General features: G+C 48.0%; 1 protein-coding gene across 13 annotated transcripts in view; it reads left to right on the top strand.

Moving 5' to 3' along the window:
- The window catches only part of LOC126526907 (transmembrane protein adipocyte-associated 1 homolog), a 245,480-nt gene extending 221,716 nt beyond the window's left edge, over nt 1-23,764 (top strand). For 11 of the 13 annotated variants that reach the window (XM_055068401.2, XM_055068402.2, XM_055068406.1 and 8 more), the window contains one exon: nt 1,827-4,617. In XM_055068401.2, the coding sequence (XP_054924376.1) occupies nt 1,827-1,991 (165 nt within the window). In that variant the 3' untranslated portion in view covers nt 1,992-4,617. Of the gene's footprint in view, nt 1-1,826; nt 4,618-22,876 lie in introns of those variants that run through there. The other 2 variants (XM_055068410.1, XM_055068411.2) reach the window with 2 other exon arrangements.
- Nucleotides 23,765-24,180: the final 416 nt, after the last annotated feature.

Here is a 24,180-nt window from a genome sequence, read left to right as displayed (position 1 = left end):
GGCAACTGACAGGTTTCACAGACATTGTTTTAGTCCCTGCACATTGCAGAGCTCTGTGCTTTTCTTGAATTCGTCTTCTCCATGTGTGAATGATTACTATATTTACCCGTGTAAGGCCTACACTTTTTTTTCTGGATTTTTTACTAGGTGCGTGTCTTACACGAAGCAGGCTTATAGCTACTTGTTGAACCCTCAAACAGCAATCAGACTGCTATGCAAAATAACACAACCACTAGGTGCCAGCTAGTTTTCCGGACATACAGTTCTGTGAAAATTCTTGAGTAAGCAGCTCTTAAGAAATGAATCACTGCAGTAAAATTGATTTTGTTGTTTTTTTAAAGTGGCAGCACAGCGAGAAATTGATTTATGGACTTTTGTTCAATGTTCTGCTTCAATAAAATAAAGTTCTAGATTTGTGATGACCGAGACCATGGGTACGTTTCGCGTCCACCCATCATGCAATGCAGGCTGATGTACGTTGCAAGTTGTCCTGAAGTGCGGATATCACGCGTGTGGCCTTTACTCTACGACAGTGTCAGTTTAGTTCGTGTGGCGCACAATAGGTTTGGAGCATTATTAGCTCTATGCCCTTACCTGAGCTTCTGCTGTTGCGTCTACTAAGGGCATACAAATTTGGTAGGCATTCGCAGTAGTTGCTGGCTAATAGCCCATGCATCCAAACTTCACTTCACACGTGTGGCCGTCAGTCTAGCCTGTGTACGGAGTTTAATGTACTGGTACACAAATTTTAATCGCGAAGTTCCCACAACAGCTTGCCGCCCATTGCACTCGTTGACTAGGCTTAACCATTGCTGCCATACCTCTTTGTCCGAGTCAGTGACTAAAGTTGTGGTGTAGTAGGTTTGGATGATAATTCCATTGTTGGCAGGACAACTAGTGCCATCTAACAATGGCTTGCAGACATGAATCGGCTAGTGGGCATGCATGCGACGCTTCGTTACATTTTTTTTTTTCCAAATTTTCTTACTCCACAGGAGGGGGACCTTGCACGAAGGCGGGCTTAACACGAGTAAATATGGTATTTAGTCAGTCATTTTCAACTGGTTTGAATTGCACTTATCTGCTCCAGAGATGAACCTGAACTAAAATGTGTAATTCGTAACCTGTTGTGAAGTGGAAAGCATATTGGTTCAGTAGCTTGATTACATGTTCCCAAACTACAAATTGAAAGCCAGTATTGCAGTTCGGCCATATAGAGAACATTGTGCAGAAGCACATGCAAGAAACCAGCCAACATTTTGTAAAAATTGTTTATTCTCTTTGTTCTTTATTGGTTTATAGTCCCACAAATGTTATCCTTTCAGCTGTGTTCACATCACAAGCTTAGCCTACAGATGCACAAAACAAGCTAAATAAAGACATTGAAGAATATTTGAAAAGTGGGTGTTCATTGCACTCAAAGTACAAAATTTTGTAGTAAATACCATGAAGAATAAATTGAGGGACGAGAACTTGATGACCTTCGTCATTCTCTTGAGACCTCACAGATTGAGAGTGTCTGGCGTAACCTTGTGTTTGCTACAAATTCTCTTATGCATAGTTGGATGACTAGCACTTGGCCCTCTTGAAGTATCCTCAAGTTCAGGATGCTATCTGGTAGTGCCTGGACTTTGTTTCTCTTGGTCAATGGCAATACTAGCCATGAATGGTCTTATTGGTGCCCCGTTAAGTCAAAGTATTGAACACATTCTTCATATCTAAATTCTCAGCCTGAGAATGTCATCAGGAAAAGGTGCTGTAAAAGGGAAGTCTAGCAAAATAAGGATGAATGGAGCTTAAAGGTCTGCTGTTTCTCTTCTGTGCAGAACAACTCGCTTTATGACAGCACCCACTTCGACGCAGCCAATGTCAACCCCTTGTATGCTCAGTCACTCCAGTCGCCAGACAGTGTCGTTGACTACTGCGGTGCATCACAGCGGCCTACCTACCAGACTAACATTGCTCCATCCCAGCAGCCACCTCCACGATGAGAGCCTTAATTGGCTCAGCTGTGGGATGCTCTTCAGAGGATGAGTCATCGCTTTGATGGATGGTGTGGTGCTTTACAAAACAGCATTGCTTCTAGTGCAGTCACTCATCTAGTATGCAGTGTGTCTTCAAGTGTCCGCTTGTGTCAGTGTTCCTGGACTAATTCAAATCCAAATTTCATCAGGCATTTTGAGTTGCATTGGGTCCAGATGAAGCAGCTGAGACACATTTGGACAGTGCTCCAGGTACAGTCATTTTAGCAGCACACATGGGGTGCAGTTGATAGTAAAAAAATTTTGTGCCTCTTCTCGGTAAATACACACTACAGTTTGTATGCATTGTAGAAGCAAAAGCTCTGTGTGTTTCGGTATGGGCCATATATTTCTTAAAGGTGTTGCATACTTTGCTGGCTCAAGTGCTTGCATGGCTTTTCCTTTAAAATAGCGAGAAAAACTGGGCATTTCATGGGATGGACATTTCATGGACATTCATTTCGTGGGACATTTCATGGTGACATGCAAGCAGTGTGCACCACTCATCTTTCTCGCCAAGCCAAGGCATGTTCTATGAAGGGCCACTTTTGCTGTCAGTGCACGGCTGTTGGTGTCTTTTGTGTGGCTTCCGTCCTTATACAACAAAATACGTGCTCAGTCAAGTAAGACATGACAGTGCAGTTGTTTCCTGTCTTACATTTGGCTACAACAGAGCGGAACAGATGCAGGGGTGTAAGCGCCATTGCAACTTGCCCTGTGTAAATGATCACAGCGGCAGCATATAATGCGCTCATTAAAGTGAGCTCAAATGAATCATTTCATCGGGATTTAGATTTTCATGTGTGTAGACAAACCTGTTGGGGTGTGTGAAACTGTGATGGCACTGGGTTTCTGTTAGTTTTCTGGTGTACTTAATGTTGGTCATCAACTTCAACTTTATCCCCATTTACTGCAACATACTTAGCAGGTGTTCTTACCAGGCTTCAGGTGAAGTATTCTTGGATTGAGACATCAAAAATGGACTGCGTGCTCCAGTGTGTGAGACAACACGCAAGTCTGAGCCAAGGCTTACAAAACTGTTTAAAACTAACTACTACATTTTGTGTAGCAGTTCTCTAGATTGTCATATAAGCATTTGTTAAATAGAGGAAAATGAGACATCTACCCAGTCGTAGCAATTGCTACAATTGCTCTAATTAATTACTTCTCTCCGCCTTGCGGGTTTCCACAGAACTATTACGTCATATAAGCATTTGTGTTTGGCAGCAATCTGCTGCCCTTTCTTACTTGGAGAGTCCTGCTGTGATGGCAGAGCCTTTTCATGTACGACAAAATATAGTGGCAGTTGCCACCTCTAAATAGAGAAAGAGCTCCTTGGACTTCGTTCTAGGAGAGTGACCTTTGCAGCCTGTTGTAAGGAACAAACACTTCAGGTGAGAGCTTGGCTATCAGTTGCATTAAGAATGTTTATGGATTATTTGCAAAAGTATGCAGATTCACTGTGTTTTTCATATCATTCCACTCTTCTAGCTGAAGTCTTTGTTGCATGCTCAAGTCTTATAAGTTCATCCAGCATCTTCGTAACACCTTGAAAGAACTAAGCTAGCAATGTGACCACTTGTGTTCTCGCAGCACTGCTAGTCGCACATTTAATCCGAGTCCTCGAACAAATTTGGTTCACCATTTGTCAAGCATGTAATTGTGATATTGTGCTGACACAGCTTTTTGGGGCCCTATAGTTTTGTTTTATATTCAGACCTCTTCTTTTGATTACTAAAAGAAAATTGCCAGATGATGCAAGGCTCCTAAGCTGGTCTGAACAAAGCTTATTTCTGTTGTGCTTGTTATACATGTCGCACTTTCTGGATTCAGCATTAATAGTAAATTATGCTGGAATACCCATTTGAGTAATGCAGACGATGCTGCTTTGCCAAGCTCATATGCATATTCAGTGCTCGTTTGGCAGGAGATCTGCTGCAGTCATATCAGAGACAGGGTATATTGGCATCATCAAGTTTGATTCACTTAAACGTATTTCGCCCACGTGCAGGACTTAAGACTGTGCATAAACATGCACAGCATCTCCACAGGGCATGATAGCTGCAACTCAAGTGAGGCCATGGTGGGCTTTTTGTTACACACTTGTCCAATGGGTAGGTGAAGCCATCACTTGTAACCCAAAGCATCACATATAATATGCATTTCCTAGCAATTTGAGCAATCAACATTCCAAGTAAAAATGCATGAGCCTATATGGTAGCATATTTGGGTTGTTCTATATTGCCTATTTAGCTTCTTTTGCAGCACAATACGCTCGTTATGTTCCTACTTTCACAATGACATTAAAGGGACACGCTAAAGGGAAACACTAAACTAGCCTAGACTGCTTAGAGAAAATAAAACCATGGCTGGGTTTCTCTGTGTGCAGGCCCACATATTAAGTTGCAGTGCAGTTGTGCAAGATGTTTTGTGCATGATGTGGCAGTCTAGCTGAACTTAATATTTCTTTTCAGTGTCCCCTTGCACAATGTGTTGGTTGTGTGCCTCTTCATTATTGAATGTCTGTCAAGGGGACTCATTATCTGTACAGATGATTTATTGCTGGATAAATTTATTACTATTTTGTTGGCTTTAATTTTTCTTGCTATACTGGTCTCGTGTAATGGCTGTGTGTATGCACCTAGATGGAAACTCACGCACTGGCATAACATATCGATACTTATGCATTCAAAGGCTGGCAAAGAACCACAGGCTCTATCACGTGCCCATTTCTTTCTACAAGGACTCTGATGTGCCTTGGTGTGATGTCTGGGTTCTGGGTATTTAACACAGGAGAGTTTGTAGTTCGGTCACCCACCAGCCTCCTATAAAATTCTGGCTTGGAACATAAGAAGTTACTGGTGTATATTTTAACTGCGTATGTTCGCTGTCCACACTCGAATTTGCTCAAGTTTTCATTAGGCACGCATTTTCTGCATTGGCCTTTCAGTAGCAACTTCTTAAGTAGGTGTCAACTGAAAGCTCTTCCTTAGCTATGCAGAACTCCTTCTTTCATGCAATAAGGAGTTTCTTCAGAAATTCGCCTGTGCTCTAGCACGTAGACACCCTTGTTGCAAAATTTTCTCTCTCAAATCTTCAAAGAGCGTTATTGAAAATAATAGCCATTGAAGGCTTATCCTCTGCCCATATGCATTTAAATGGTGTCCTCTTCACCTAAATTTCCTTCACGGCTAATATTAGACAGCTTAGTTTAATGTTAGCTTAATAACAGGGTTAAGGGATAGCGTTACCATTCCACAAACAAATTTTGCAAAAAAATTGAGTTTTAGTACTATAGTGCGATAGCGTTGTCTATGTGCGGGACGCTATTCCATTACGCTTTCAATTTTGAGTACGTGGTGCACATAAGTGATTCCATCTGTGTGCGTCCGGAAACTGGGAGAGGCGGCGCAATTAGTGTACTAGAAGAACCTAGTCCAGTAACATTGCCTTTCCTGCACCTGAACGTCTGAACGGTGTGGTTCAGACGTTCAGAGCACTGGTTCAGAGGGCGCCATTACTGCAGCACTGAAAAGTCGTGAATAGAGTGTACTAGACAATAGAGTGGGTTTTAGTTCAGAATCTTTAACGTCCGCTCTGCTCAGAATTGCTCTGCTAAGCCACAGCGGAGCGGCGGGTGATTTTCACGTTTTAGTTATGCATTTAGCTTAGGGAAGCGTTCCTTTCGTAGTTGCAGTGCCCTCTGGCCAAATTCAGGGTAATGAAACAAGATAAAAACACCCATTGATCACTTTTATAAAGTAAAACTAATATATATATATATATATAAACTCATTTGGCCATGAAGTATCTAAACGTGTACTTGTAATGCGTTACCGCTCCATTTTATCCAGTGGTAAATAAAGCGCAGTCTTGGGGGAACATCACATGATAGCCAGCGAGCTTGCATTCCACATCCAATCTTTTCTGACACCAACGCTACAGTTGGAAAAAATTTGCTGGAGTGGAGATACCGTCTCAAAAGTGAAGCTGAACCGCTGCCATCTTAGCATAGGAAAGAAGTAATGTTAGCAAATAGCGGGGAATATACAAAGCGCTCTTTTCCCGCTCAGCTGTTTAGGATGCTTAATTTAGCTGTATAGATATCGCCGGACGTCTTTCTTCTGTCACTAGTTTCAGAAGGAAGCCTAAATGCTTTTTTCAAATTTTACAGAACATCATGATATCAATACGCAACCAAAGGTAACATTTTGGGCAATAACTTAAGGGCTTCTGTGTTCTAATACCCCTAGCATTTGCAATAACTGACCAAAAGGACGCGAGTTGTGAGAAATTCAACTGTCGCGGCCCTCTTTCACAGTAGAAGTATAGGCAAACTCAGGCTTCACCTGTGCTGGTAAGAAACTATGGGGGCGGCCACTCCAGCATTTTGTTTCTAAACCTCCTTGAAGTACTGTATCAACGCCCTGCACAGCGCTACTAACAGCGTGCACCACATCCTCCCACAATACGGGGTTCAGCACTTGCAACTTTTTTAGCAAACATTAACCTTCATTTATGCGAAATCGCTTTTGTGGCTTGCGCTGCAAAGACGAACATAAAGGCATGGCTTAAGTGCACGGCGTGGTCGAGAACATGCCACTGGAGGCAGCCATCTTGGAAAGAGCGAGGCAAAAGAGGGCGCATGCATCGACCGCCCTCGCTAGCGAAAGACTGCAGCGACGCTCCACTGAGGCAGCTTGTGGTGGTGGTAGAAACATTTTATTCGAGAAGCTAATAAGAGACTTGCTTGCTGTGTGCCTGAGTGGTAGCCCCTAGTCCGGAACGCCATTGGAGATGGTCGCTCCCCGAGCACGCGCCACCAATGAACGTTGAGCTTCTAAAGTAGAGCAGCCGAGAAGGTACTTCTCCCAAGCCTCTCTAGTAGGGATGGAGAAAGGGGATGAGAAAGAGAGTGGGGTAGCGGGGCACAAAGCCACAACGTGAAAAGTGTCGGCGAGAACTTTACGATTTGTGCACGTGCCAGAGATTTCCAGCATGAATTCAAGTGCCGGGTGACCACCGGACTAAGGAAAGTATTGGTCTGAAGGTGGCGTAGTAGTCGTTCATCCGCTTTCGCCAAACCGCCTGCAGGTTCAGGGTAGAATTGGCGCAAAGTGCGATAATAACCCAGAGTATTGCTGTAGTGCTAGCGTGTGAGGCTCTAGTTGCCAGGATCCGACTCGGGACATGGAAGGGCAGCAGCCCAGAAGAGAGAAGCGCGGGCAGCGGCATTTGTCGCCTCTTTGCCGGGAGGACCTGTGTGGCCTGGGGTCCAGATTATTCTGATGGAGTGAGGGTTGAAGCGCCAGGAGGCAGCCTGAAGGAGACTAGCCGCCAGCGGGGCAATGGAACCCTGGATGGATCAAGAACAGGCTGAGCGCGAATCTGTCAAGATAGTGCGAGTGGTGGGGTGGGAGTTGGCCAAAGCGATGGCAACCTCCTCTGCATGAGTTACAGTGTCAACTCAAAAGGAGAGGCCATCGACGTGGTGACCCTCGGTGATCACAGCGGCCGTGAAGTGATCCGAGGGGGAAGGGCCTGAGACGTCTACATAGAATAAGCCGGGGTGATCGGAGTGGCGCGACGAAGGGCAGCAGCACATGCTTGCCTGCGACCTGGGTGTTGCGTATCATATTAACCGCAAATAAAGATGGGGACAGCAGAAGAGAACACAAAAACGACACGGGCGGTAACTTTCAACTGGATTATTCAGAGCAACCTGTAGCAGTATGTATATAGACAAATAGAACATGCGGAACACAGCAAGCAAGAACACTCATCAGCCTAGCGGGGCAACAAATTATAAAAGAAATCCATCTCCGATTGAAGCAGCCTAATGGAAATGTCACTAACACAGCCTTGCCTTTTTTTTTAATGTGATATGCCTCCATCAGTTTACGTGCAGTCTGGTCCTGGCTTCTCCCCATCTCCTTGAAAAGTGGTGCACAGGGAAATGCACCAATTCATCTTTCATTAACTTTTGTTCATGTTCCCTGGCTAGATCACTCGGGCACCGTCCCATCTGCCCTATGTAGGACTTAGTCATATCATAAGAAGCGAACAAACACTGACACCAAGGACAACATAGGGGAAACTACTCGTGCTTATTAAATGAAATAACCCCTTTCTTCTCGTCTATGTAGGACTTGCCACATGCCAAGGGGATTTCGTACACAACTCCTACATTGCATTTTGCATACTGCTTGGTATGGTTCTTTCTACAGCCTTGCCTTCCTTCAGGATCATGGGAGGTGCGTTGACTACTACTTTTTCGTGTCAAGCTGGACAGTGGCTGCCCAAGTGAGCATTTTGGGCCCTGCATAGTTATTTAGGGCTAATAACTGTATTTGCATTCAGATTTTCCAACATTTAAGCATGTTTCCATGCCAGAACTTAAACTGAGCATGATCTGTGCATGACGTTGCTTTTTCAGAATTGAGCTTCCATTAAAAGGAATATGTCACCAAATGAACTTCTTATTTATTTAAGAGCTCGTGGAAGAATGTTTGACTGCTGCTAGCCCACCGGCAAAATTTTGGTAGCCCCAATAAGGGCTGTTCTTTCACTAATAAGAAGCCTTTATGCTTCGTTGAGTGGCTCAATGCCGGACAGCTCGCAGTCAGTCACTTTCTTCAGTGTCGTCTCCACCCGGTCGGATGATGATCGGTTGGATGTGGTGTTGGGGTCTCGGTGCTGACGCCCGTTATTGCCAATGGGTCGCAAGCCCCAAGGGTAGCGTTGGCCTGGCGGCCTGGGGCACTGGAAGCATCCGAAGGTCCCGGCAAAGCATGAGAAGACTGGTAACAGAACAACTTGTTTATTCTAACATAGCAAAAGAGCGGCCGGTCAGGTCGACCGAAGTGGAGAGACGGGAGAGCACGTAACTCAACAGAAGAAATCGGAGCCTCTCTCCTGGCGTCCGGGGGCAGCTGCTCTTATACTCTCGGCGTCGCCGGCCAGAAGGAAGGTCACAGGATGAGCCCACGCTACGGCGGAGCATGAGCCCACGCGACGGCGCGCACGGTCGAGCCGAGAGACATGTTGAGCCGAGTGTAGTGACGCATCGCCAACCCGCCGACGGACAGACCTCCTGGCACCTCACTTGGGGAGCTCCGCTCCCCGGCTGCCGCGCTTTGACAAGCGTGGGCACACACACACACACGCACGCACGAAGACACGTGGCACTGAAACACGCCTGGACACGCTTGGCGGGGAGGCGTTGCGGCGGCGTCGAACGGCCCAAAATGTCCGCCGCTTTGAACGAAGCCCCGGCGTCCGTTGCATCCGCGCCGGCATTACCGCGCGTTGTAGGCGAAACGTAACAGACCGCCCCGCCGGGGGAAGGAGATCCCGATGGTCAGGGGACTGCATCCGCTGTCCGGAGGGATGTCGCTCGATGATGCTCATAACCGAAGTCGGGCGTCCTTTGGCGTTTCTTGAGCGCAGCGCACAGAGAAGGCCTCGTTCTCACGTTCAGGTTCACACAGGACACTGCAAAGTGACTTCGGGAGAGTTGACATTTTTGTTCTCGTTTCCGGCAAGCGTTAGAACCACGCCTGAAAGTCAACCGCTCAGTCAGCAAGCACGGCACAACCCTCACTAAGCCCTGCCAGGCTCTTTCCCCTTTTATACTGCTGCCTAGTTCCTTACAGTAGTTTAGCAGCACTCAGAACGCGTCCACAAATCGGAAAATTGCACTAGAAAGCACATCATCACTTTGAAACACTACACGAAAGCAATAGGTTAAAAATCCTGCCTCAGGAAGAAAAACATCAGTAACAAGCAATTTTGAGGCTGATTCCCACGTTAGGGGCTTCGACTTAAGCCATCGGCGTTACCGTTGAGACTCCCCTTTTTGTAACGCACCTCAAAGGAATATTGTTGCAAAGCGAGGCTCCAGCGCAGGAGGCGGCCATTTTTGGGAGAGATGGTCTGCAGCCATTGGAGAGGGCAGTGATCCGTCTCAATGATAAACCTCGAGCCAGCTAGGTAACATGACAATTTCTGAACGGCCCACACGATACACGCACACTCTTTCTCGGTGGCGCTATACGCCTGCTCACGACTCGTCAGCTTACGACTAGCATACAGGACGGGGTGTTCTACTTCTCCATTTTCCCGTTGGCACAGTACAACGCCCATGCCTCGCTCACTAGCATCACACTGAACAACGAACCCTTTTGTGTAGTCGGGCGATCGTAGCACAGGCTGGCTTGTTAGGGCGCTCTTTAGGGCGCTAAAAGCTCTTTCCTTTGTCTCATCCCAGACGACTGTTTGCGGCTCTGTCTTTCTTAGAGCATCCGTTAGGGGAGACGCGATATCAGAGTACCTGGGGATGTACCTCTGATAGTAGCCGGCGACACCTAAGAACGACCGAATATCGGTCTTCGTGCGCGGTTGCGGGAAGTCTCGCACAGCGGCCACCTTTATTTCAGAGGGGCGGCGACGACCCCGACCAATCACGTGTCCGAGGTAGACAACCTCGGCCTGTGCTAACTGGCACTTGGGAGCCTTGACTGTCAAGCCCGCATTGCGCAGGCGGGTTAGCACTGCCCGCAAGTGCGCCATATGCTCAGGCCAGGATGCGGAGAATATCGCTACGTCGTCTAGATACGGTAAAGCGAATTCTTGCTGTCCCCGCAAGACTTTATCCATGAGGCTTGAAAAGCAGTATGGCGCGTTCTTCAAACCAAAACTCAAAACTTTAGGACGGAATGTCCCCATTGGTGAAATGAACGCCGCATACCTACTAGCCTCTTCTGTAAGTGGAACCTGCCAATAACCCCTGACAAGATCTAGGGTGGAAATAAACTGAGCGCTACTCACTCTCTCAAGGCGCTCCTCGATGTTAGGGATCGGATAAATTTGATCCTTAGTGATGGAATTAAGCCTGCGGTAGTCGACGCAAGGACGAGGTTCCTTGCCCGGTACCTCAACTAAAATCAAAGGGGAGGTATAATCACTCTCACCCGCCTCAATAACACCGAGCTGTAGCATTTTCTTTACCTCAGCCTCCATAATATCGCTCTGGCGGGGTGACACCCGGTACGCCTTGGATCGTACTGGCTCTGGGGAGGTAAGTTCTATGTCATGAGTAAGGACAGAAGTCCTACCAGGCCTCTCAGAGAACGGACCTTGAAACTCTTGTAAGAGCTGGTGTAGTTCGGTTTTCTGCTCAGGCGACAGCGATGCTTTACTTATTAAGTCACTAATGACTTGATCGGTGTCTTTCCTGTTCGTTACTGAGCCTAGTCCCGGAAGCTCGACCGGAAGCTCTTCGGGAACGTTTACCATCATGCACACCACTGCTTCCCGTTGCTTATAGGGTTTGAGCAGATTACAGTGGTAAACTTGCTGTGCTTTCCACTTTCCTGGCAGACTCACCACGTAGTTAACGTCCGACAATTTTTGAACAATCCGTGCTGGGCCCTCCCACTGCACGTCGAGTTTGTTCTTTAGCGATGTGCGCAATATCATGACCTCATCGCCCACCTCAAAACGACGGGCCCTGGCTGTCCGATCATAATAAACCTTGGCCCTCTGCTGGGCCTTTGCCATTGCTTCACCTGACAACTCCTGTGCCCTTCTTAAGCGTTCGAGGAGCTTAAGCACGTACTCTACCACGACTGGGTCGTCGCCCCTGCCTTCCCATGATTCTCGAAGCATGCGAAGCGGAGATCGCAGCGAGCGACCGTACACCAGCTCAGCTGGCGAAAACCCCGTAGCCGCATGCGGCGCGGTCCTTAATGCAAACATCACTCCAGGCAGACACAGCTCCCAGTCAGTTTGATGTTCAAAACACAATGCTCTCAACACGCGCTTCATGACGGAGTGGAGCTTCTCAACGGAATTCGACTGGGGGTGGTGCACTGAGCTGTGTAACAGCCTTACCCCGCACCTTTCGAGAAAGGCTGTCGTCAAAGCGCTAGTAAACACTGTACCCTGATCTGACTGGATTTCTGCAGGAAAACCAACTCGCGCAAATATGGACAGTAGTGCATTGACTATCTCAACTGAGCTGAGTTCTTTAAGCGGCACTGCTTCAGGGAACTTTGTCGCTGGGCAGATCGCAGTCGAAATGTGTCGGTACCCCGTGGCTGTTACCGGCAGAGGTCCCACTGTATCAATAACGAGCCGTCTAAAAGGCTCCGTAATGATAGGTACCAACTTCAACGGCGCCCTCGATTTGTCCCCTGGCTTGCCCACCCGCTGACAGGTGTCGCATGTCTTCACAAAGTGGTCTGCGTCCCGAAAACACCCTGGCCAATAGTACTCTTGCAAGAGACGGTCCTTAGTTTTCTTAACTCCTAGGTGTCCGGACCACGAACCCCCATGCGACAAGCGCAACAGATCCTGACGATAGCATTGAGGCACGATCAGCTGATCGAACTCCACTCCCCTGCGGTCTAGATACTTCCGGTACAGGACCCCACCTCTTTCCACAAAGCGAGCATTTTTCTTGGCGATACCTTCCTTGACAATGCAGCGTATGTTTTCTAGGCTGCCATCCTTCTTTTGCTCGGCTATCAAAGCCGACCGGCTGACTTTTAGCAACCTGTTTAGTCCGTCTGACGTAGGCGCGATGAGCAAATCTGGAGACAGCTCTTCTAACCTTCCCGTGTCGGGATTTTCCTCTCCAGTATCTGGTGCCTTTAACGCTACAGGCTCAATTTTATTCAGTTCGGGCGTGCTCTGAATACCAGCTTGCTGCGCCTCTGACCCTTTCTCATCGTTCAACAACGTCGGCCCCGCAACTACCGCCTTTGCAGCGAGCTCCCGAACCTTCGATCTGGTTAAGGCCTGAACGCTAGCCTCACCAAACAAAAGCCCCTTCTCGCGCAGGAGATGATCGGACCTGTTCGAAAATAGGTACGGGTACTGGGGGGGCAGCATAGATGACACTGCGGCCTCCGTCTCAAGTGCTCCGAAAGGTCCTTCAATAAGCACTTTTGCTACCGGCAGACACACGCTATGAGCTTCCACTGCTTGCTTGATCCATGCGCACTCGCCCGTGAACATCTCGGGTTCTACGTAAGAGGGGTGAACTACATCCATTGTAGCTGCGGAATCGCGAAGCACTCGGCACTCTTTCCCGTTCACGAGGAGGTCTCGCATGTAAGGCTCGAGAAGCTTCATGTTCTCGTCAGTGCTGCATAAAGACAAAAACACGACTTTTGTTTTTGTTTCTGGACACTGCGCCGAAAAGTGACCCGGCTTCTGGCACGTATAACAAACGCGCGCTTGCCTCGTCTCGAACCTCTTTCTCATGGGCGTGAACTTCGGCCTCTCAAACTTGGAGCCAAATTCACCCTTTTGACCGTCCTTAGCTCCGCGAGCCCGACGCGTCACAAACTCCTCGGCTAGCTCAGCGGCTCGAGCCACCGTACTAACGTCTGGCCTATCCAAGACCCAGTACCGCACGTTCTCAGGTAACCGACTATAAAACTGTTCTAGCCCGAAACACTGCAGAACTTTCTCGTGGTCACCAAACGCTTTCTCTTCTTTGAGCCACTCCTGCATGTTTGACATAAGCCTGTAGGCAAACTCTGTATATGACTCACTTTTGCCTTTCTCATTTTCCCGAAACTTCCGACGGAACGCCTCCGCTGACAGCCGGTACTTTTTTAGCAGACTCGATTTCACTTTGTCGAAATCCTCTGCCTCCTCTCTCTCCAAGCGAGCGACTACGTCGGCCGCCTCGCCGGGTAGCAAAGTGAGCAGGCGCTGTGGCCACGTTTCCCGAGAGAACCCCTGCTTCTCGCACGTTCGCTCAAAGTTAACCAGGAACAAACCAATGTCCTCTCCAAGCTTAAACGGCCGCATCAGGTCAGTCATTTTGAACAATACTCGTTCTCCTGCACCGTGTGCCTGACTTCCATTACGAGCGCGTTCCATCTCTAACTCGAGACGCTTCATTTCCAAAGCGTGTTGACGGTCGCGCTCTCTTTCTTTCTCTTGTTGCTCTCGTTCTATCTGTTCTTTACGTTCGCGCTCATCTTTCTCTTTCTGTTCTTTAAGTTCACGCTCCTGTCTTTTTGCCGTCTCCCTCTCCTCAATGGTCTCAAGGCATTCCGACAGCTCGTCATCCTCAGCTTCTAACTCAAGAATAGCCCTTAGCAGTTCTGGTTTTCTGAGTTTGTCTGAGACATCCAGACCCAACTCTCTTGCAAGCTCCAGCAATTTCGGTTTGCGCAACGACTTCAAATCCATGGCTGCTCTGAATGCTGCTTTCTCTACTGCCTACTATTGTCTTGCCGCAAACTAACCCGGCAGCAACGACAACCACAATTACCAGCTCTGTTTCTGACACTAACAAAAGCCTGGCAAAACTCAGAAGAAGAAAGTCCCGCACTCACCAAACCTCGCAGCCAAGAATTCAGCGCAGTCGTTCCGCTGCAGGCAACCAGTCATCACACAGGGCTCGTTGCACTGCTCCCGGATGGTCGTTGTGCTGCTCAGCATACAGTCAACCGCATCTCTTCGCTGCTGGCCTCCGTTGTCGCGATCTCACCGCTGGCAACCAGCTGTTGGGGTCTCGGTGCTGACGCCCGTTATTGCCAATGGGTCGCAAGCCCCAAGGGTAGCGTTGGCCTGGCGGCCTGGGGCACTGGAAGCATCCGAAGGTCCCGGCAAAGCATGAGAAGACTGGTAACAGAACAACTTGTTTATTCTAACATAGCAAAAGAGCGGCCGGTCAGGTCGACCGAAGTGGAGAGACGGGAGAGCACGTAACTCAACAGAAGAAATCGGAGCCTCTCTCCTGGCGTCCGGGGGCAGCTGCTCTTATACTCTCGGCGTCGCGGGCCAGAAGGAAGGTCACGGGATGAGCCCACGCTACGGCGGAGCATGAGCCCACGCGACGGCGCGCACGGTCGAGCCGAGAGACATGTTGAGCCGAGTGTAGTGACGCATCGCCAACCCGCCGACGGACAGACCTCCTGGCACCTCACTTGGGGAGCTCCGCTCCCCGGCTGCCGCGCTTTGACAAGCGTGGGCACACACACACACACGCACGCACGAAGACACGTGGCACTGAAACACGCCTGGACACGCTTGGCGGGGAGGCGTTGCGGCGGCGTCGAACGGCCCAAAATGTCCGCCGCTTTGAACGAAGCCCCGGCGTCCGTTGCATCCGCGCCGGCATTACCGCGCGTTGTAGGCGAAACGTAACAGTGGTCACTCCCAGACGTGTCAAGCCTGAACTTTGCCTCCAGGTCCATCACATGGTGAATGTTATTCCTGCAGTCTTTGGCCGTTACCTGTTTGACCATTACCTGTTTTCCCTCAAGACATCTTCGACCGTGGACAGCTTGAAGTCTGTGTTGTCCGCAGCAATGCCATTTTCACCTTTGCCCACACGAGCTCAATAGGATTAAATTCGCAGTGGTACGGTGGGAGCCTGCGTACAATGCAACTGGCCCTTTCAGCTGCATTGTCTACGATGTAGCTCAGAAGTGTGCCTTTACAGATGCTACCAACTGAAGCAGCAGCTTTTTCACCATTCTTTCACAGTAGGTGATGTTTTTGCTTTTGAGCCACTCCTGTATGTTTTCCTTCTTCCAAGCTGTCGTCGGCAATTTCTCTTCTCGCCGGTTATGGTAAGGTTCATTGTCCAAAACAACGACGCTACCAGCTGGCAACTTCTGCAGAACGTCATTAAACTATCCCTCGTAGCAATTGCCGTCCATTTCTTCGTGGTAGTCGCCTGTTCTTTGGCCTCGGAATACATCTAAGCAGCCGTCGACGAAGCAATCCTCGCTGCCGATGTGCGTCACAATCAGGCGCTGGCCTTTTCCGGAAGGTTGTTTCAGACCCGTCGACTGGCCATTTGCTCAAGCATACAGGCGTCGTCCGCGCTTCTGCACCACGGTTTGTGTCCCACCATCACCCATGTCTCGTCCAGGAAAAAGATCTTTCGGCCTTCCGCCGAGTAACGCTCCACATCACGAAGGTAGCGATTCCGCCATTCAGCGATGTCATGCCGGTCGATAAGCAGCGAATTGCGGCTCCTCTTGTCGTGCTTGAATTCGATCTCGATAAGCAGGCGACGCACAGTACAGGGCTTCAGTGATGGGAGATCCATACGCTTCGAGAACTCGTTATCTTCTCGACTGTTGGTATCTTGTTGCGGCGAAAGAAATTGTGCACACATGACCTCAGCGTGCACATGAAGCTGCCATACTTCGTGCTGTGTCTTCTTTTCTCCGCATTTCGTGGGTGCTTTCCCGAGGGCGTCGACAGATTGCCGCCCGAAATATGCGACGCTTTGACCTCTTTCTTCACCTTGACACCGAGCATCTCGGCAGCAAACTTGGTCGTGGCCTCCACGCGGCCATCAGGCTCCCTGTTACGCCAATGTGTGTAGCAGTGAAGGGTCATGTTATGTGAATGGCTATTCAGCATATGGCCACTCTTGTTCTTCTTGTCGAGGCGACACAAGGCTCGTTCGGCAACAAAGTCCGATGTCAGCTCGCTGGGCTCCATGGTGGCAAACTCGCACGGAATGCCTTGTGTGAACTGGCGAGATTGCAGGCTTGCAAAATAATTCTAATAATAAAAATAATAATGAAAAGAAAAAAAATTTGTGAGAACACAAAACCAAAATATATAAATTTTATGCTATTTAAAACCAAGAGTATTTATTTAAAATGAATTAAGCATTTGTGTACCTTTCCTGCCTCGACCATATCCTCGCCCCAGGTTTGTAACAGTTGCGATAAATGCATTGTTTTATATAAGTACTTGTTCAATAGCAACTGATTCATTTTAAGCTCGGAAAACGAGTAGTAAATATGCCATGCACTTGTAATCAAGCGCAAAAGCCATGCAGAGCTGCTCTTTCTACTTTTGTCACTTGCAATGAAGCTAAAGAGCAGACGACGGGCAGCGTTGTAGAAGGCACGGGGTTATTTTTCTGTAGTACATGAGAGCTCAACTAAACCAGTCATCAAAATACAAAAGTCCTTATTTATACCAAGAATTATGTGTTTCAGGAGCACGATTTTTCGAGCCGGACTATTTTAGTTGCGGAGGCAATTGGTTGTCACGCTTTGGTCATCTGGGCGGGGCCTCCCCTTTTTTCTAAAGTTGTACCCGACTATAGGTTTCTTTTAGTAACGCATTGCCCTTTATTAAAAATATTGGTGCATGATAGTTAATCGGAACACCCTGCATATATTTATGACCTTTGCGTGCAACTGACGATGTTTCCTTCCCTAATATATGTTGTAAATTATTAGAAATGTTCTTTTTTCTTGAATCGTTAGCATTGCTTACTGGAAAGAGAAGGAATACTGAGACAAACAACATTCACGTGCCATTGATTAAAGACTCTGCCGAATGGGTCACTGAAGTCCATAGATTTTTTCATGGTCAGAAAATCATGCAAGGCAATTTGAAGTGTGGTGCACACACAGCAACATATTCATTCTCTAGGCATAGGCTATCCATACCTTTAGAAGTAAATTTTAATTGGCTACCTCCATCTCTTTCAAATATATAATAACCTTTGTCCTGTGTGTATATTTAAATATATGGTGCATATGCATGGTGTTTAAAGTGGAAATTTAAATTTAAAACAAGCTTGAAGTGAGAAGATATGTACGAGGCAGCCGCCACTAGTGCTTCAATACGCGTGTCCTCCTATTGTCAGGATTTGCAGAAATAAAGCGAAAGTATGAATTAAAAGCCGTGCACATCCACACCAACAATCGTGCAGTAAGCTATTAGTCCACGTAAAATTTCAAGTGAAAAGGTCGAGGAAAGTCAAAACAAACCTCAAACGACGTGGGTGACAAAGCTCTGGTAATGGCACTTTAGGGGTGTGCGTGTGGGGGGGGTCTTCGGCATCGCCTCGGGTGAGGGCTGAGCCCTCCCCCCCCCCCCCCCCCCCCCCCGGAAAACTCCGGAGGGGGCTCGGGCCCCAGAGCCCCCCTGTAATCGGCGCCAATGCCTGCTCGTTTTGAAACGCATGATGGGGTTCAGAGGGCACCATTGCTACACCACTAAAATTAATGGAAGAGTGCAGCACCTCATAAACTGTTTCAGATGGTGCAGGTGAGACAAACCGTTAGCTTGAGTTAGTCTGCATAAGCTTGGGAGGCAGAGTACAGTGCAATGACGGGTCCTGAACTCCAGGTACAAGCCAATGTCTTGAGCTCATTGGTCATAAAAATAGTGGAAAGCAATGTCCCATTTGTACTGGAAGCAAAAAATAATGTAGAGAAATGAGTAAATGTTTGGAATGGTACGGTTAGTTCTGCCGATGAGAGAAGTAGTTTAAATGCATGATATATGTTAACAAATATCAATTTTTTTGCTACAGATGATCAGACAGCATTTTCTAAAAGCAAAGTGCATCATGTATGTGAACGTCAGTATCTTGGAATGAACAAGGCAATGAGAGCACAAGAAAACTACCAATGCAGATGTATTGACAGAGGCACATTTAATCTGCAGTATGTGGGATTCTCACATCGTGCTCTTGGGACAAAGGAACGACAACACAGTAGTGCAAACAATCACAAGGGCATTTATTGCACCTTTCATAGATCAATGCCTGCTAGCCGAATTGCTATCCACAAAACATGCCGATGGGCGCGCGACAAATCTAGAAGTACTGGTCGTTCGCGTGTACGGTCACGTGAACGGTGGCGCGTTCCAAGGCGGCGACGCGAGACGGTCTCGCAGAAGCATGAATCGGCGCACGCGCGGCACAGCACGTCCGCACTGCTTGCTGTCCCGAACCAAAGAGGAAGTGCCTTGTCTTTCCGCGCCCAAGTAACCCCGCCTGTCGGCGGCGTTAGCAGCGCAATACTCGCGCCATCTCTCGTAATGCGCCTCAACCACTCCGACCGCCGCGGGCGCCAGGCCACGCGAGCCGTGCGGGAAAACAACATATCAGGGGACGCGTGAGAGTCGCGCATCCCCACAAGTAGCATTGAGTTGATCAGTACAGACAGCTGATTCGCAGCCTAACTGCAAATACAGAACATGCTAGTGTACGTGCATGCAAAGCACAACACACGGAGCGTAGCGTAGATGCAGAAGATGCGTGTAAGTGGGGTTTCGATGGTGTCTTGTCTGCTGCATCGATGATTAGCACCTGTACTTCTGCACCAAGGTAGCAATGCATGAAACATGCTGCACCGAGGGATGGTGCCGAAAAATTTTTAACCAACCAAGCACCTTTTGAAATGAATAGCAAGGATTAGAAGACGCTATCAATGAAGCACTGAAATGAATGGTAGGGTTCAGCACCATGTGAACTGTTTCAAACGGTGCTGGCGAATCAAACAGCCATAAAATGACACACGCACAAAAACAATGACACGGCAAATATGGTCAATGAAGAACAACCAAACTCCAAGTGAAATTCCGTTGCTAATCACTTTTGACAACATGAAAAGATTCAACAAAGCACTCTTAGAAACAATGGCACCCTGTGTTGATGCTGAGAGGTGATTGAGAAAGCTGTCAATGTAGACATCGCTAGATACTCTTGCGGTACACAGAACAGGTGCTTAAAAGGGGCAGCGGTGCCGGTGCAGCAGATAAACAGTGCCATTGATGCTGATGCAGCACATGCTGCTCGCACTTTTCAATCAAGCGATGAGGTGTAGGCCGTGTTATTTGCTTGACTGGATCACTCAATGGCCTCGTGCATATGGCTGCTTTTTTGAATCAGTGTGAGCTTCTTATGCTTTCTCTAAAGTTCTAAAACACTTACACAAAGCTGAGCCATAAACGACATTGCCTGCTCGGCCTAGTCAAGCAAATCTGCCAAGAGCTTTAAAAATAAATAAATAACTAATCATAATAATATATAGTACCATTGTATGGTAAAGTAAAACCTTGTTATAGGATTGATACAGACCATCAAGCATGACTAAGGCGGTCTTCTCTTGGTCCTTTTCATTCACAGAAATTTGCCAATAACCAAGACTGAAGGTTTATTGATGAAAAGTATTTGGCACCATGGAGACAATCGAGGGCATCGTCAATGCGAGGCAATGGGTAGACGTCTTTCTTGGTAATACGGTTAGACGACGATAATTTATGCAGAAACGCCATGTTCCATCTTTCCTTTTAACAATTACCATGGGCGATGCCCAAGGGCTCGACGAAGTTTCAACAATACCTTTTGCAAGCATCTTGAATAAAGCAGAAACTCGATATGGCCGGCGATGAATAGGACTGGCATCAGCAGTATTTATGTGATGCTTATCAATTGAAGTCTGGCCCAATTGGAGATTGTTGAGGTCGAAGATGTAGTGGTAGGAAAGCAAAAGGCAACACAGATCTGCTGCTTGTTCAAGCAATAGGTCCACAGCAATCATGCTACAAAATGTTGCATCAGGGCAAATAGCATCCTGTAGACATGGTAAAGAATCGGAGCAGAGGTCTACTGAAAATGCTGTAACATTGTGACGTGGTCATCTCCTATAGTACGCAGCGTTGCAACTGATATGCCTTGGGGTAGAACTTCCTTTGTCAGGCCAAAATTGACAACGGGGAGGCGTGTCTGGTTATCGACGACGGTGACGACGAAGTGGGGCACGGCGATGTAATCACCATCGGGCACAGAAAAAGACGACAGCAAATTGACGAAAGTCAAGGCTTTAGGCGGCAGGCGGACGAAGGCGGTTGTACGAAAGTTGTTCGGCAGTTCGGCACGAATATCCATGAGTAGAGGAAGTTCGAGGCAGAGGGTACTGGCAGAACAGTCGATCAATGCTGAATGCGCTGTAAGGAAGTAGAGTCCGAGGATTAGGTCATGGGGACAATTGGTCAGCACTATAAAAAGAACAGGAACGTGGCGGTCGGCGATACTGATAGGGGAAATACACATTCCTGCAACGTTAACAGTGGTACCATCGGCCACGGGTACGGCTCGAGTAGTAGGAGGCGTGAGAACCTTCCTCAGTCGACTACGGAGCTTACAACTCATTATGGACACCTGGGCTCCAGTATCTATTAACGCCGTCAAACGGACACCGTCAACGTGAACATCATGTAAGTTCTGGTTTGTTGGGAGCGTCAATGGAGGATTTCGACACGACAAAGATAATGCAGCACTACCCCCAGGAGCTGCATGGTTTAGTTTTTCGTCTGGGAGGGTCCATAAGTGGTCGGCGACGAATAGCGGTGTGGCTGGTTCGACGGGGACCGACGGTGCTGAGGTGACGCCTGAAGTAGGAGGCATACGGTGAGGCGAGTAACGGCGTGGGTCGGCATATGGGCGAGGAGATGGGGAAAAGGAGCTCGAATACGGCAATGTCCAGGAGCTGCGGCAGTGGCGAGCGACGTGGCCAATGCGGAGGCAACGGAAGCAAATGGGCTTGTCGTCTGGAGTTCTCCACTGGGTAGGGTTGCGGTATCTGGGAGGGAAATACAGGTCGCTGTAAGGCATAGCTGTCAGCACCAGTCGGGCGTCAGGTTGGGAGACAGAGCAGGCAGCAGGAAAACCTAGGTTCGCAAATTCTTGCTGCATAACTGCCCAAATGAGGGAGATCGCTTGGGCTGGTTGGTCAATGGTGGGGTCAAATGGGCATGGATGGAATGGCGCAGGAGTTGTAGCCTCAAGCTCTCGGCGAACAATACGTGTGACATGCTCATTTAAGGGTGGTGAAACGGTAAGGTCGACGCAAGACGTCATCGCAGCCATGTTAGGGAGCTGGCAGAACTGTGGAATGATGCGGCGACTTTTGGCGAGCCCAAAGCGGCAGCATTCCTTGGTTATGATGTCGATGGTGGACACATTGTTGAAGACCAACAAGTTGCATGCGTCGTCCGCGATCCCTTCGAGTATGTGGCTGACTTTCTCAACCTCAGACATTTTGCCGTTGACTTTCCGGCAAAGAGCGAGCACTTCTTGTACGTATGAGACATACGATTCAGTAGAAGACTGAACTCGGGTAGCAAGCTTTTTTCTAGCAGCCAGCTGCTGACCGGTGGGATTTCCAAAGAGGTCGCTGAGCTTCTTGAAGCATCCCAGCTAAAGATCTTGTCCTCGTGTGTCCAGAACCAGACACGAGGAGTTCCGCCCAAGTAGAATAGGACATTCGCTAGCACAATGGTCCCAGCAGTTGTTTTGGCTAACACGCTCATATAGGTTGAGCCAGTCCTTAACGTCAACATTATCTTGGCTGTAGAATATGCCAGGATCGTGGGGGTTAGTAACCGTAACATGCGTTGTTGGCAGGGTCGCAGGAGTAGAAGCGGATGAGCCATGGTGGAAAGCAGGACGGTGCAGCCACTGTGGAGCTCAGTGGCAAGGACGGGGAATGGCACCCTCCACCAAAATGTAACGGGAAAGAAGGATTAAGAACTGGAGACTATTTACAAAGGATAATGCAGTGCTGGTCAGTTCAGCCGACAGCTCGAGAGCCAGAGAGCATTCGTCATCTTCGTTGGGGCGCCCGCATGCATTGTCCACAAGAAATATGCATGTTTCAATATGTACCCACTTAATAACCGATTCCAATATAAATATAGTCATAACGAATCCTCTGCCCTGTCGCCATTCAACGTGACGTATTAACTGAGCACTTAGCCATAGTTGCTTAATGCATGCCAAGCGGTTAATGCATAGTATTTACTTCATTTTTCAGAGGGTACAAGCATGACACTGATGAATGACTGCTTAAACCGTGGTCACTTGATGCATGCCAAATGGTTAATGCGTAGTATTTACTTCATTTTTTGGCATGTACAAGTGTGACATTGGCAAAATGTTGTGCTTGCAGACCGTAGATAGCGAAATTGTGGCACACGGACCTTTCCCGTACTGCAGTTGCCACTGATAGTAATGTCAAAACACGGTAGCCATGACGTGTTTCCTGCTCCCATAGCTTCTAGCACTTCCAAGTCGTCGTCATGGATGTTGACCATCATCAGGGCCTTTGCAGAGAAGTGGGGACTGATGGAGAAACTGGCTGGCGGACTTGCCGAGTTTTAGGATGCCGTCACCATTGCAAGGGTGCTATGGCGGCAAGTGAAAGTCACAAGTTTTTTGCTTCCTGCCCTCAAATAAAGCTTGTCTGCTTGTGTGTTTGAGCGAGAATTAACATGTTTTTTACCCGGTAAGTCTATAGCTGCTCATGTGATTGTCAGCTAATTAGTACATTGATTAGTGCATATCTTATCCACGTTAACCGCCAACTACATATTGACGAGGTGTTAAAGTAACAGTGCCCGCAACAAATATCGATGTGCTGGACACTTTTGTGGCTGCATGTGTAAACCTTGTCAAAGAGGTTACGGAGTGTATTCACACCCACTGGAAGTGCCCACTGTGTCTGCAAACATCACCCCTGTGAGCATCGTTTGCATGGTGGTGAGAACCTCAGCAGCACCAGCTAATGATCAAGTGCAGCGGTTCCCTGCAACACAGTGGCACATCACCTACACCATGCCACAATTGAAAACTTTTGTGCAGTGGCATGCTTTTGCACCAAAGAATGGAGGGCTATGGGACAGCACACCATGACTGGAGTGCATGGTGCTGTAAACTGTGCATAAATCGGACACACCTTCTTTAGTACATCAACCACCATGTCTTCAGCTTGCCAAAGTGCCATAGCCATTTCAGCCACAGCTGTGCGCATCACCGAGTGACGCTCCACGATAAGGCTATCAAAGCAGTCTGCGCAGTGGGCTTCAGGGAAGATTCTTCAGCAGATATTGTGTGTGCACCCAACGGAAAACAAGCTAAATTAAAGTTTGTTCTTGTTCAGAAACCTTGACCTCTGTTTCTCACTGATGGCAGCACAAAGGCATATGTACTACAATGTTTAGACATCAATTACCATAGACGTTTAACATTTTGACGAGATGGAAAAGATCCGACAGTGATGTTCAGGACTCAAAGCACAACAAGGCAAGGACAATGAACATATATGATAGCACCTGCACTGTTCTTTTGCGTGAACGTCACGCCACAGGTTCTTAGTGTTAAGATGGAAAACTTACCAAACCCAACTTCTCTTGTCAGTCAACAATATGCACTATAGAATAAAGTTAATGAGTGCTTTAATGCTTACATTAGGACCAGAATTCACAAGTGGCTGTAATATCAACGTGTAAGCGCTCGGAGGGTTCCTGAAGTACTGTTGAGCACATGAACATCACTTCCAGCCGGGAAAATACACGTGCG

Source organism: Dermacentor andersoni, chromosome 9 (genome assembly GCF_023375885.2).
Source record: "Dermacentor andersoni chromosome 9, qqDerAnde1_hic_scaffold, whole genome shotgun sequence".
Lineage (NCBI taxonomy): Eukaryota > Metazoa > Arthropoda > Arachnida > Ixodida > Ixodidae > Dermacentor > Dermacentor andersoni.
This window is presented reverse-complemented; position numbering and strand designations above follow the sequence as displayed.